At 62.2% G+C, this 13,132-nt stretch overlaps 1 protein-coding gene across 1 annotated transcript in view; it reads right to left on the bottom strand.

The window, feature by feature from the left end:
* LOC135575041 (formin-2-like) overlaps nt 1-12,344 on the bottom strand; it is a 31,923-nt gene extending 19,579 nt beyond the window's left edge. The window contains exon 1 of the mRNA XM_065027181.1: nt 12,336-12,344. Within this exon, the coding sequence (XP_064883253.1) occupies nt 12,336-12,344 (9 nt within the window). The remainder of the gene's footprint in view (nt 1-12,335) is intronic.
* Nucleotides 12,345-13,132: the final 788 nt, after the last annotated feature.

Here is a 13,132-nt window from a genome sequence, read left to right as displayed (position 1 = left end):
GGAAGGGTATCCAGCTGGGGTAGGGGCTTGGGCTCAGGAAGGCTATCCAGCTGGGGTAGGGGCTTGGGCTCAGGAAGGCTATCCAGCTGGGGTAGGGGCTTGGGCTCAGGAAGGCTATCCAGCTGGGGTAGGGGCTTGGGCTCAGGAAGGCTATCCAGCTGGGGTAGGGGCTGGGGCTCAGGAAGGCTATCCAGCTGGGGTAGGGGCTTGGACTCAGGAAGGCTATCCAGCTGGGGTAGGGGCTTGGGCTCAGGAAGGCTATCCAGCTGGGGTAGGGGCTTGGGCTCAGGAAGGCTATCCAGCTGGGGTAGGGGCTGGGGCTCAGGAAGGCTATCCAGCTGGGGTAGGGGCTGGGGCTCAGGAAGGCTATCCAGCTGGGGTAGGGGCTTGGGCTCAGGAAAGCTATCCAGCTGGGGTAGGGGTTGGGGCTCAGGAAGGCTATCCAGCTGGGGTAGGGGCTTGGGCTCAGGAAGGCTATCCAGCTGGGGTAGGGGCTTGGGCTCAGGAAGGCTATCCAGCTGGGGTAGGGGCTTGGGCTCAGGAAGGCTATCCAGCTGGGGTAGGGGCTGGGGCTCAGGAAGGCTATCCAGCTGGGGTAGGGGCTTGGGCTCAGGAAGGCTATCCAGCTGGGGTAGGGGCTTGGGCTCAGGAAGGCTATCCAGCTGGGGTAGGGGCTGGGGCTCAGGAAGGCTATCCAGCTGGGGTAGGGCTGGGGCTCAGGAAGGCTATCCAGCTGGGGTAGGGGCTTGGGCTCAGGAAGGCTATCCAGCTGGGGTAGGGGCTGGGGCTCAGGAAGGCTATCCAGCTGGGGTAGGGGCTTGGGCTCAGGAAAGCTATCCAGCTGGGGTAGGGGCTTGGGCTCAGGAAGGCTATCCAGCTGGGTTTGGGGATTGGGCTCAGGAAAGCTATCCAGCTGGGGTAGGGGCTGGGGCTCAGGAAGGCTATCCAGCTGGGGTAGGGCCTGGGGCTCAGGAAGGCTATCCAGCTGGGGTAGGGGCTGCTGGGCTCAGGAAGGCTATCCAGCTGGGGTAGGGGCTGGGGTAGGGGCTTGGGCTCAGGAAGGCTATCCAGCTGGGGTAGGGGCTTGGGCTCAGGAAGGCTATCCAGCTGGGGTAGGGGCTTGGGCTCAGGAAGGCTATCCAGCTGGGGTAGGGGCTGGGGCTCAGGAAGGCTATCCAGCTGGGGTAGGGGCTGGGGCTCAGGAAGGCTATCCAGCTGGGGTAGGGGCTGGGGCTCAGGAAGGCTATCCAGCTGGGGTAGGGGCTGGGGCTCAGGAAGGCTATCCAGCTGGGGTAGGGGCTGGGGCTCAGGAAGACTATCCAGCTGGGGTAGGGGCTGGGGCTCAGGAAGACTATCCAGCTGGGGTAGGGGCTGGGGCTCAGGAAGACTATCCAGCTGGGGTAGGGGCTTGGCTCAGGAAGGGTATCCAGCTGGGGTAGGGGCTTGGCTCAGGAAGGGTATCCAGCTGGGGTATTCAGGGGCTGCTGGGGGGCTTGGGGTCAGGAAGGGTATCCAGCTGGGGTAGGGGCTGGGGCTCAGGAAGGCTATCCAGCTGGGGTAGGGGCTGGGGCTCAGGAAGGCTATCCAGCTGGGGTAGGGGCTTGGGTTCAGGAAGGCTATCCAGCTGGGGTAGGGTCTGGGCTCAGGAAGGCTATCCAGCTGGGGTAGGGGCTTGGGCTCAGGAAGTTTATCCAGCTGGGGTAGGGGCTTGGGCTCAGGAAGGCTATCCAGCTGGGGTAGGGGCTTGGGCTCAGGAAGGCTATCCAGCTGGGGTAGGGGCTTGGGCTCAGGAAAGCTATCCAGCTGGGGTAGGGGCTTGGGCTCAGGAAGGCTATCCAGCTGGGGTAGGGGCTTGGGCTCAGGAAGGCTATCCAGCTGGGGTAGGGGCTTGGGCTCAGGAAGGCTATCCAGCTGGGGTAGGGGCTGGGGCTCAGGAAGGCTATCCAGCTGGGTTTGGGGATTGGGCTCAGGAAAGCTATCCAGCTGGGGTAGGGATGGGGCTCAGGAGGCTATCCAGCTGGGGTAGGGCCTGGGTTAGGGCTTGGGCTCAGGAAGGCTATCCAGCTGGGGTAGGGGCTGGGGCTCAGGAAGGCTATCCAGCTGGGTTAGGGGCTGGGGCTCAGGAAGGCTATCCAGCTGGGTGGGGCTTAGGGGCTTGGGCTCAGGAAGGCTATCCAGCTGGGGTAGGGGCTGGGGCTCAGGAAGGCTATCCAGCTGGGGTAGGGGCTGGGTTAGGGGCTTGGGCTCAGGAAGGCTATCCAGCTGGGGTAGGGGCTGGGGCTCAGGAAGACTATCCAGCTGGGGTAGGGGCTTGGCTCAGGAAGGCTATCCAGCTGGGGTAGGGGCTGGGGCTCAGGAAGACTATCCAGCTGGGGTAGGGGCTGGGGCTCAGGAAGACTATCCAGCTGGGGTAGGGGCTTGGCTCAGGAAGGGTATCGGGCTGGGGTAGGGGCTGGGGCTAGGGCTTGGGCTCAGGAAGGGTATTGGGCTGGGGTAGGGGCTGGGGCTCAGGAAGGGTATCAGGCTGTGGTAGGGGCTGGGTTAGGGGCTTGGGCTCAGGAAGGGTATCCAGCTGGGGTAGGGGCTGGGGCTCAGGAAGGCTATCCAGCTGGGGTAGGGGCTGGGTTAGGGGCTTGGGCTCAGGAAGGCTATCCTGCTGGGGTAGGGGCTGGGGCTCAGGAAGACTATCCAGCTGGGGTAGGGGCTTGGCTCAGGAAGGCTATCCAGCTGGGGTAGGGGCTGGGGCTCAGGAAGACTATCCAGCTGGGGTAGGGGCTGGGGCTCAGGAAGACTATCCAGCTGGGGTAGGGGCTTGGCTCAGGAAGGGTATCGGGCTGGGGTAGGGGCTGGGTTAGGGGCTTGGGCTCAGGAAGGGTATTGGGCTGGGGTAGGGGCTGGGGCTCAGGAAGGGTATCAGGCTGTGGTAGGGGCTGGGTTAGGGGCTTGGGCTCAGGAAGGGTATCGGGCTGGGGTAGGGGCTTGGGCTCAGGAAGGCTATCGGGCTGGGGTAGGGGCTTGGGCTCAGGAAGGCTATCCAGCTGGGGTAGGGGCTTGGGCTCAGGAAGTTTATCCAGCTGGGGTAGGGGCTTGGGCTCAGGAAGGCTATCCAGCTGGGGTAGGGGCTTGGGCTCAGGAAGGCTATCCAGTTGGGGTAGGGGCTTGGGGCTCAGGAAAGCTATCCAGCTGGGGTAGGGGTTGGGGCTCAGGAAGGCTATCCAGCTGGGGTAGGGGCTTGGGTAGTGGCTGGGGCTCAGGAAGGCTATCCAGCTGGGGTAGGGCTGGGGCTCAGGAAGGCTATCCAGCTGGGTTAGGGGCTTGGGCTCAGGAAGGCTATCCAGCTGGGGTAGGGGCTTGGACTCAGGAAGGGTATCCAGCTGGGGTAGGGGCTTGGACTCAGGAAGGGTATCCAGCTTTGGGTAGGGGCTTGGGCTCAGGAAGGGTATCCAGCTGGGGTAGGGGCTTGGGCTCAGGAAGGGTATCCAGCTGGGGTAGGTGCTTGGGCTCAGGAAGGGTGTCCAGCTGGGTTAGGGGCTTGGGCTCAGGAAGGGTATCCAGCTTTGGTAGGGGCTTGGGCTCAGGAAGGGTATCCAGCTTTGGTAGGGGCTTGGGCTCAGGAAGGGTATCCAGCTGGGGTAGGGGCTTGGGCTCAGGAAGGGTATCCAGCTTTGGTAGGGGCTTGGGCTCAGGAAGGGTATCCAGCTTTGGTAGGGGCTTGGGCTCAGGAAGGGTATCCAGCTGGGGTAGGGGCTTGGGCTCAGGAAGGGTATCCAGCTTTGGTAGGGGCTTGGGCTCAGGAAGGGTATCCAGCTGGGGTAGGGGCTTGGGCTCAGGAAGGGTATCCAGCTGGGTTAGGGGCTTGGGCTCAGGAAGGGTATCCAGCTTTGGGGGGCTTGGGCTCAGGAAGGGTATCCAGCTTTGGTAGGGGCTGGGGCCCAGGAAGGCTATCCAGCTGGGGTAGGGGCTTGGGCTCAGGAAGGCTATCCAGCTGGGGTAGGGGCTTGGGCTCAGGAAGGCTATCCAGCTGGGGTAGGGGCTTGGGCTCAGGAAGGCTATCCAGCTGGGGTAGGGGCTTGGGCTCAGGAAGGCTATCCAGCTGGGGTAGGGGCTTGGGCTCAGGAAGGCTATCCAGCTGGGGTAGGGGCTTGGGCTCAGGAAGGCTATCCAGCTGGGGTAGGGGCTTGGGCTCAGGAAGGCTATCCAGCTGGGGTAGGGGCTTGGGCTCAGGAAGGCTATCCAGCTGGGGTAGGGGCTTGGGCTCAGGAAGGCTATCCAGCTGGGGTAGGGGCTTGGGCTCAGGAAGGCTATCCAGCTGGGGTAGGGGCTTGGGCTCAGGAAGGCTATCCAGCTGGGGTAGGGGCTTGGGCTCAGGAAGGCTATCCAGCTGGGGTAGGGGCTTGGGCTCAGGAAGGCTATCCAGCTGGGGTAGGGGCTGGGGCTCAGGAAGGCTATCCAGCTGGGGTAGGGGGTAGGGGCTTGGGCTCAGGAAGGCTATCCAGCTGGGGTAGGGGCTTGGGCTCAGGGGCTTCCAGCTGGGGTAGGGGCTCAGGAAGGCTATCCAGCTGGGGTAGGGCTGGGGCTCAGGAAGGCTATCCAGCTGGGGTAGGGGCTGGGGCTCAGGAAGGCTATCCAGCTGGGGTAGGGGCTTGGGCTCAGGAAAGCTATCCAGCTGGGGTAGGGGTTGGGGCTCAGGAAGGCTATCCAGCTGGGTTTGGGGATTGGGCTCAGGAAGGCTATCCAGCTGGGGTAGGGGCTTGGGCTCAGGAAGGCTATCCAGCTGGGGTAGGGGCTTGGGCTCAGGAAAGCTATCCAGCTGGGGTAGGGGCTGGGGCTCAGGAAGGCTATCCAGCTGGGTTTGGGGATTGGGCTCAGGAAAGCTATCCAGCTGGGGTAGGGGATGGGGCTCAGGGAGGCTATCCAGCTGGGGTAGGGCCTGGGTTAGGGGCTTGGGCTCAGGAAGGCTATTCAGCTGGGTTAGGGGCTGGGGCTCAGGAAGGCTATCCAGCTGGGTTAGGGGCTGGGGCTCAGGAAGGCTATCCAGCTGGGGTAGGGGCTGGGTTAGGGGCTTGGGCTCAGGAAGGCTATCGGGCTGAGGTAGGGGCTGGTTAGGTCCTTGGGCTCAGGAAGGGTATCGGGCTGGGGTAGGGGCTGGGGCTCAGGAAGGGTATCAGGCTGTGGTAGGGGCTGGGTTAGGGGCTTGGGCTCAGGAAGGGTATCGGGCTGGGGTAGGGGCTTGGGCTCAGGAAGGGTATCCAGCTGGGGTAGGTGCTTGGGCTCAGGAAGGGTGTCCAGCTGGGTTAGGGGCTTGGGCTCAGGAAGGGTATCCAGCTTTGGTAGGGGCTTGGGTTCAGGAAGGGTATCCAGCTTTGGTAGGGGCTTGGGCTCAGGAAGGGTATCCAGCTGGGGTAGGGGCTTGGGCTCAGGAAGGGTATCCAGCTTTGGTAGGGGCTTGGGCTCAGGAAGGGTATCCAGCTGGGGTAGGGGCTTGGGCTCAGGAAGGGTATCCAGCTGGGGTAGGGGCTTGGGCTCAGGAAGGGTATCCAGCTGGGTTAGGGGCTTGGGCTCAGGAAGGGTATCCAGCTTTGGTAGGGGCTTGGGCTCAGGAAGGCTTTACAGCTGGGGTAGGGGCTGGGGCTCAGGAAGGCTATCCAGCTGGGGTAGGGGCTTGGACTCAGGAAGGCTATCCAGCTGGGGTAGGGGCTTGGTCTCAGGAAGGCTATCCAGCTGGGGTAGGGGCTTGGTCTCAGGAAGGCTATCCAGCTGGGGTAGGGGCTTGGGCTCAGGAAGGCTATCCAGCTGGGGTAGGGGCTTGGGCTCAGGAAGGCTATCCAGCTGGGGTAGGGGCTGGGGCTCAGGAAGGCTATCCAGCTGGGGTAGGGGCTGGGGCTCAGGAAGGCTATCCAGCTGGGGTAGGGGCTTGGGCTCAGGAAGCTATCCAGCTGGGGTAGGGGCTGGGTTAGGGGCTTGGGCTCAGGAAGGCTATCCAGCTGGGGTAGGGGCTGGGGCTCAGGAAGACTATCCAGCTGGGGTAGGGGCTTGGCTCAGGAAGGCTATCCAGCTGGGGTAGGGGCTGGGGCTCAGGAAGACTATCCAGGCTGGGGTAGGGGCTGGGGCTAGGGGCTGGGGTGGGGCTCAGGAAGACTATCCAGCTGGGGTAGGGGCTGGGGCTCAGGAAGGCTATCCAGCTGGGGTAGGGGCTGGGGCTCAGGAAGACTATCCAGCTGGGGTAGGGGCTGGGGCTCAGGAAGACTATCCAGCTGGGGTAGGGGCTGGGGCTCAGGAAGACTCAGGAAGACTATCCAGCTGGGGTAGGGGCTGGGGCTCAGGAAGACTATCCAACTGGGGTAGGGGCTTGGACTCAGGAAGGCTATCCAGCTGGGGTAGGGGCTTGGGCTCAGGAAGGCTATCCAGCTGGGGTAGGGGCTTGGGCTCAGGAAGGCTATCCAGCTGGGGTAGGGGCTTGGGCTCAGGAAGGCTATCCAGCTGGGGTAGGGGCTTGGGCTCAGGAAGGCTATCCAGCTGGGGTAGGGGCTTGGGCTCAGGAAGGCTATCCAGCTGGGGTAGGGGCTTGGGCTCAGGAAGGCTATCCAGCTGGGGTAGGGGCTTGGGCTCAGGAAGGCTATCCAGCTGGGGTAGGGGCTTGGGCTCAGGAAGGCTATCCAGCTGGGGTAGGGCTGGGAAGGCTATCCAGCTGGGGTAGGGGCTTGGGCTCAGGAAGGCTATCCAGCTGGGGTAGGGGCTGGGGCTCAGGAAGGCTATCCAGCTGGGGTAGGGGCTTGGGCTCAGGAAGGCTATCCAGCTGGGGTAGGGGCTGGGCTCAGGAAGGCTATCCAGCTGGGGTAGGGGCTGGGGCTCAGGAAGGCTATCCAGCTGGGGTAGGGGCTGGGGCTCAGGAAGGCTATCCAGCTGGGGTAGGGGCTTGGGCTCAGGAAGCTATCCAGGAAGCTCTCCATCCAGCTGGGGTTCCAGCTGGGGATTGGGCTCAGGAAGGCTATCCAGCTGGGGTAGGGGCTTGGGCTCAGGAAGGCTATCCAGCTGGGGTAGGGGCTTGGGCTCAGGAAAGCTATCCAGCTGGGGTAGGGCTGGGGCTCAGGAAGGCTATCCAGCTGGGTTTGGGGATTGGGCTCAGGAAAGCTATCCAGCTGGGGTAGGGGATGGGGCTCAGGAGGCTATCCAGCTGGGGTAGGGCCTGGGTTAGGGGCTTGGGCTCAGGAAGGCTATCCAGCTGGGTTAGGGGCTGGGGCTCAGGAAGGCTATCCAGCTGGGTTAGGGGCTGGGGCTCAGGAAGGCTATCCAGCTGGGGTAGGGGCTGGGTTAGGGCTTGGGCTCAGGAAAGCTATCCAGCTGGGGTAGGGGTTGGGGCTCAGGAAGTCTATCCAGCTGGGTTTGGGGATTGGGCTCAGGAAGGCTATCCAGCTGGGGTAGGGGCTTGGGCTCAGGAATGCTATCCAGCTGGGGTAGGGGCTTGGGCTCAGGAAAGCTATCCAGCTGGGGTAGGGGCTGGGGCTCAGGAAGGCTATCCAGCTGGGTTTGGGGATTGGGCTCAGGGCTATCCAGCTGGGGTAGGGGATGGGGCTCAGGGAGGCTATCCAGCTGGGGTAGGGCCTGGGTTAGGGCTCAGGAAGGCTATCCAGCTGGGTTAGGGGGCTGGGGCTCAGGAAGGCTATCCAGCTGGGTTAGGGGCTGGGGCTCAGGAAGGCTATCCAGCTGGGGTAGGGGCTGGGTTAGGGGCTTGGGCTCAGGAAGGGTATCGGGCTGAGGTAGGGGCTGGGGGTTAGGTCCTTGGGCTCAGGAAGGGTATTGGGCTGGGGTAGGGGCTGGGGCTCAGGAAGGGTATCCAGCTGTGGTAGGGCTGGGTTAGGGGCTTGGGCTCAGGAAGGGTATCCAGCTGGGGTAGGGGCTTGGGCTCAGGAAGGGTATCCAGCTGGGGTAGGGGCTGGGCTCAGGAAGGGTGTCCAGCTGGGTTAGGGGCTTGGGCTAGGAAGGGTATCCAGCTGGGGTAGGGGCTTGGGCTCAGGAAAGCTGGGGTATCCAGCTGGGGTAGGGGCTGGGGCTCAGGAAGGCTATCCAGCTGGGTTTGGGGATTGGGCTGGGGTAGGGGCTGGGGCTCAGGAAGGCTATCCAGCTGGGTTTGGGGATTGGGCTCAGGAAGCTATCCAGCTGGGGTAGGGGATGGGGCTCAGGAGGCTATCCAGCTGGGGTAGGGCCTGGGTTAGGGGCTTGGGCTCAGGAAGGCTATCCAGCTGGGTTAGGGGCTGGGGCTCAGGAAGGCTATCCAGCTGGGTTAGGGGCTGGGGCTCAGGAAGGCTATCCAGCTGGGGTAGGGGCTGGGTTAGGGGCTTGGGCTCAGGAAGCTATCCAGCTGGGGTAGGGGTTGGGGCTCAGGAAGTCTATCCAGCTGGGTTTGGGGATTGGGCTCAGGAAGGCTATCCAGCTGGGGTAGGGGCTGGGTTAGGGGCTTGGGCTCAGGAAGCTATCCAGCTGGGGTAGGGGTTGGGGCTCAGGAAGTCTATCCAGCTGGGTTTGGGGATTGGGCTCAGGAAGGCTATCCAGCTGGGGTAGGGCTTGGGCTCAGGAATGCTATCCAGCTGGGGTAGGGGCTTGGGCTCAGGAAAGCTATCCAGCTGGGGTAGGGGCTGGGGCTCAGGAAGGCTATCCAGCTGGGTTTGGGGATTGGGCTCAGGAAAGCTATCCAGCTGGGGTAGGGGATGGGGCTCAGGGAGGCTATCCAGCTGGGGTAGGGCCTGGGTTAGGGGCTTGGGCTCAGGAAGGCTATCCAGCTGGGTTAGGGGCTGGGGCTCAGGAAGGCTATCCAGCTGGGTTAGGGGCTGGGGCTCAGGAAGGCTATCCAGCTGGGGTAGGGGCTGGGTTAGGGGCTTGGGCTCAGGAAGGGTATCGGGCTGAGGTAGGGGCTGGGTTAGGTCCTTGGGCTCAGGAAGGGTATTGGGCTGGGGTAGGGGCTGGGGCTCAGGAAGGGTATCAGGCTGTGGTAGGGGCTGGGTTAGGGGCTTGGGCTCAGGAAGGGTATCGGGCTGGGGTAGGGGCTTGGGCTCAGGAAGGGTATCCAGCTGGGGTAGGTGCTTGGGCTCAGGAAGGGTGTCCAGCTGGGTTAGGGGCTTGGGCTCAGGAAGGGTATCCAGCTTTGGTAGGGGCTTGGGTTCAGGAAGGGTATCCAGCTTTGGTAGGGGCTTGGGCTCAGGAAGGGTATCCAGCTTTGGTAGGGGCTTGGGCTCAGGAAGGGTATCCAGCTGGGGTAGGGGCTTGGGCTCAGGAAGGGTATCCAGCTGGGGTAGGGGCTTGGGCTCAGGAAGGGTATCCAGCTGGGTTAGGGGCTTGGGCTCAGGAAGGGTATCCAGCTTTGGTAGGGGCTTGGGCTCAGGAAGGCTTTACAGCTGGGGTAGGGGCTGGGGCTCAGGAAGGCTATCCAGCTGGGGTAGGGGCTGGGGCTCAGGAAGGCTATCCAGCTGGGTTTGGGGATTGGGCTCAGGAAAGCTATCCAGCTGGGGTAGGGGATGGGGCTCAGGGAGGCTATCCAGCTGGGGTAGGGCCTGGGTTAGGGGCTTGGGCTCAGGAAGGCTATCCAGCTGGGTTAGGGGCTGGGGCTCAGGAAGGCTATCCAGCTGGGTTAGGGGCTGGGGCTCAGGAAGGCTATCCAGCTGGGGTAGGGGCTGGGTTAGGGGCTTGGGCTCAGGAAAGCTATCCAGCTGGGGTAGGGGTTGGGGCTCAGGAAGTCTATCCAGCTGGGTTTGGGGATTGGGCTCAGGAAGGCTATCCAGCTGGGGTAGGGGCTGGGTTAGGGGCTTGGGCTCAGGAAAGCTATCCAGCTGGGGTAGGGGTTGGGGCTCAGGAAGTCTATCCAGCTGGGTTTGGGGATTGGGCTCAGGAAGGCTATCCAGCTGGGGTAGGGGCTTGGGCTCAGGAATGCTATCCAGCTGGGGTAGGGGCTTGGGCTCAGGAAAGCTATCCAGCTGGGGTAGGGGCTGGGGCTCAGGAAGGCTATCCAGCTGGGTTTGGGGATTGGGCTCAGGAAAGCTATCCAGCTGGGGTAGGGGATGGGGCTCAGGGAGGCTATCCAGCTGGGGTAGGGCCTGGGTTAGGGGCTTGGGCTCAGGAAGGCTATCCAGCTGGGTTAGGGGCTGGGGCTCAGGAAGGCTATCCAGCTGGGTTAGGGGCTGGGGCTCAGGAAGGCTATCCAGCTGGGGTAGGGGCTGGGTTAGGGGCTTGGGCTCAGGAAGGGTATCGGGCTGAGGTAGGGGCTGGGTTAGGTCCTTGGGCTCAGGAAGGGTATTGGGCTGGGGTAGGGGCTGGGGCTCAGGAAGGGTATCAGGCTGTGGTAGGGGCTGGGTTAGGGGCTTGGGCTCAGGAAGGGTATCGGGCTGGGGTAGGGGCTTGGGCTCAGGAAGGGTATCCAGCTGGGGTAGGTGCTTGGGCTCAGGAAGGGTGTCCAGCTGGGTTAGGGCTTGGGCTCAGGAAGGGTATCCAGCTTTGGTAGGGGCTTGGGTTCAGGAAGGGTATCCAGCTTTGGTAGGGGCTTGGGCTCAGGAAGGGTATCCAGCTTTGGTAGGGGCTTGGGCTCAGGAAGGGTATCCAGCTGGGGTAGGGGCTTGGGCTCAGGAAGGGTATCCAGCTGGGGTAGGGGCTTGGGCTCAGGAAGGGTATCCAGCTGGGTTAGGGGCTTGGGCTCAGGAAGGGTATCCAGCTTTGGTAGGGGCTTGGGCTCAGGAAGGCTTTACAGCTGGGGTAGGGGCTGGGGCTCAGGAAGGCTATCCAGCTGGGGTAGGGGCTTGGACTCAGGAAGGCTATCCAGCTGGGGTAGGGGCTTGGTCTCAGGAAGGCTATCCAGCTGGGGTAGGGGCTTGGGCTCAGGAAGGCTATCCAGCTGGGGTAGGGGCTGGGGCTCAGGAAGGCTATCCAGCTGGGGTAGGGGCTTGGGCTCAGGAAAGCTATCCAGCTGGGGTAGGGGCTGGGTTAGGGGCTTGGGCTCAGGAAGGCTATCCAGCTGGGGTAGGGGCTGGGGCTCAGGAAGACTATCCAGCTGGGGTAGGGGCTTGGCTCAGGGAGGCTATCCAGCTGGGGTAGGGGCTGGGGCTCAGGAAGACTATCCAGCTGGGGTAGGGGCTGGGGCTCAGGAAGGCTATCCAGCTGGGGTAGGGGCTGGGGCTCAGGAAGACTATCCAGCTGGGGTAGGGGCTGGGGCTCAGGAAGACTATCCAGCTGAGGTAGGGGCTGGGGCTCAGGAAGGCTATCCAGCTGGGGTAGGGGCTGGGGCTCAGGAAGGCTATCCAGCTGGGGTAGGGGCTGGGGCTCAGGAAGACTATCCAGCTGGGGTAGGGGCTTGGTCTCAGGAAGGCTATCCAGCTGGGGTAGGGGCTTGGGCTCAGGAAGGCTATCCAGCTGGGGTAGGGGCTGGGGCTCAGGAAGGCTATCCAGCTGGGGTAGGGGCTTGGGCTCAGGAAAGCTATCCAGCTGGGGTAGGGGCTGGGTTAGGGGCTTGGGCTCAGGAAGGCTATCTAGCTGGGGTAGGGGCTGGGGCTCAGGAAGACTATCCAGCTGGGGTAGGGGCTTGGCTCAGGAGGCTATCCAGCTGGGGTAGGGGCTGGGGCTCAGGAAGACTATCCAGCTGGGGTAGGGGCTGGGGCTCAGGAAGGCTATCCAGCTGGGGTAGGGGCTGGGGCTCAGGAAGACTATCCAGCTGGGGTAGGGGCTGGGGCTCAGGAAGACTATCCAGCTGGGGTAGGGGCTGGGGCTCAGGAAGGCTATCCAGCTGGGGTAGGGGCTGGGGCTCAGGAAGACTATCCAGCTGGGGTAGGGGCTGGGGCTCAGGAAGACTATCCAGCTGGGGTAGGGGCTGGGGCTCAGGAAGACTATCCAGCTGGGGTAGGGGCTGGGGCTCAGGAAGACTATCCAGCTGGGGTAGGGGCTGGGGCTCAGGAAGACTATCCAGCTGGGGTAGGGGCTGGGGCTCAGGAAGACTATCCAGCTGGGCTAGGGGCTGGGGCTCAGGAAGGCTATCCAGCTGGGATAGGGGCTGGGGCTCAGGAAGGCTATCCAGCTGGGGTAGGGGCTGGGGCTCAGGAAGGCTATCCAGCTGGGGTAGGGGCTGGGTTAGGGGCTTGGGCTCAGGAAGGCTATCCAGCTGGGGTAGGGGCTGGGGCTCAGGAAGACTATCCAGCTGGGGTAGGGGCTGGGGCTCAGGAAGACTATCCAGCTGGGGTAGGGGCTTGGCTCAGGAAGGCTATCCAGCTGGGGTAGGGGCTGGGGCTCAGGAAGACTATCCAGCTGGGGTAGGGGCTGGGGCTCAGGAAGACTATCCAGTTGGGGTAGGGGCTGGGGCTCACTTGACACATGACAATCTTATTATTACCTATATTGTCCTCTATATACATGTAACAGCACATTAATAAAAGGAAGACACTCCTCTATACAACTTGAAATGTACAGTATGAGACGCAGGGAATTGAGAGCTTGCTCTAACAAGTAGAAAGTGTTCAGCCTGTGGCAGGCCAACACATTGATTTGACATCACCTAGGATCAGCATAAACTTCATAACATTTCATGAGATGAGGTAAAACCTGCAGACGGTCTTTTAATTGAGGCTCTGCTGGGGTTTCTGCCATACTCTGTTGTGTGTCTTGTTCTGTCTGTCTGGGTTTAGCTTGTTGCAGCCACTGACGTTTCTCATTTCTCCCTCACACGTAACCTCCAGACCTCTATCTCTCCCCCCATCAGCCAGCTGTCATCTCAGCTCTCGATCTTCTTTCATCACTCACTGCTCTCCTCCTCCACTGATGTTTCTCATTTCTCCCTCACACGTAGCCTCCAGACCTCTCTCTCCCTCCATCAGCCAGCTGTCATCTCAGCTCTCGATCTTCTTTTCTCCGACTTTCTGATAAACAGAGTTGACCTGACAGCCTGCCTCTCTCTCTGCTACATTATCAGGTGGCACTGTGGATTCATTTAGACTGTGACATGCACGTGGGTGTGTTTGATGTGTAGGAGGAATCCTCTTCAATCCACAACCCTAAAATGACTCAAATGTTTTTATTTTACCTTTATTTAGGCAAGTCAGTTAAGAACAAATTCTTATTTTCAATGACGGCCTAGGAACAGTGGGTTAACTGCCTGTTCAGGGGC

Source organism: Oncorhynchus nerka, linkage group LG14 (genome assembly GCF_034236695.1).
Source record: "Oncorhynchus nerka isolate Pitt River linkage group LG14, Oner_Uvic_2.0, whole genome shotgun sequence".
Classification (NCBI taxonomy): Eukaryota; Metazoa; Chordata; class Actinopteri; order Salmoniformes; family Salmonidae; genus Oncorhynchus; species Oncorhynchus nerka.
Note: the sequence above shows the minus strand (reverse complement) of the source record. Positions and strands in the feature narration are given on the sequence as shown.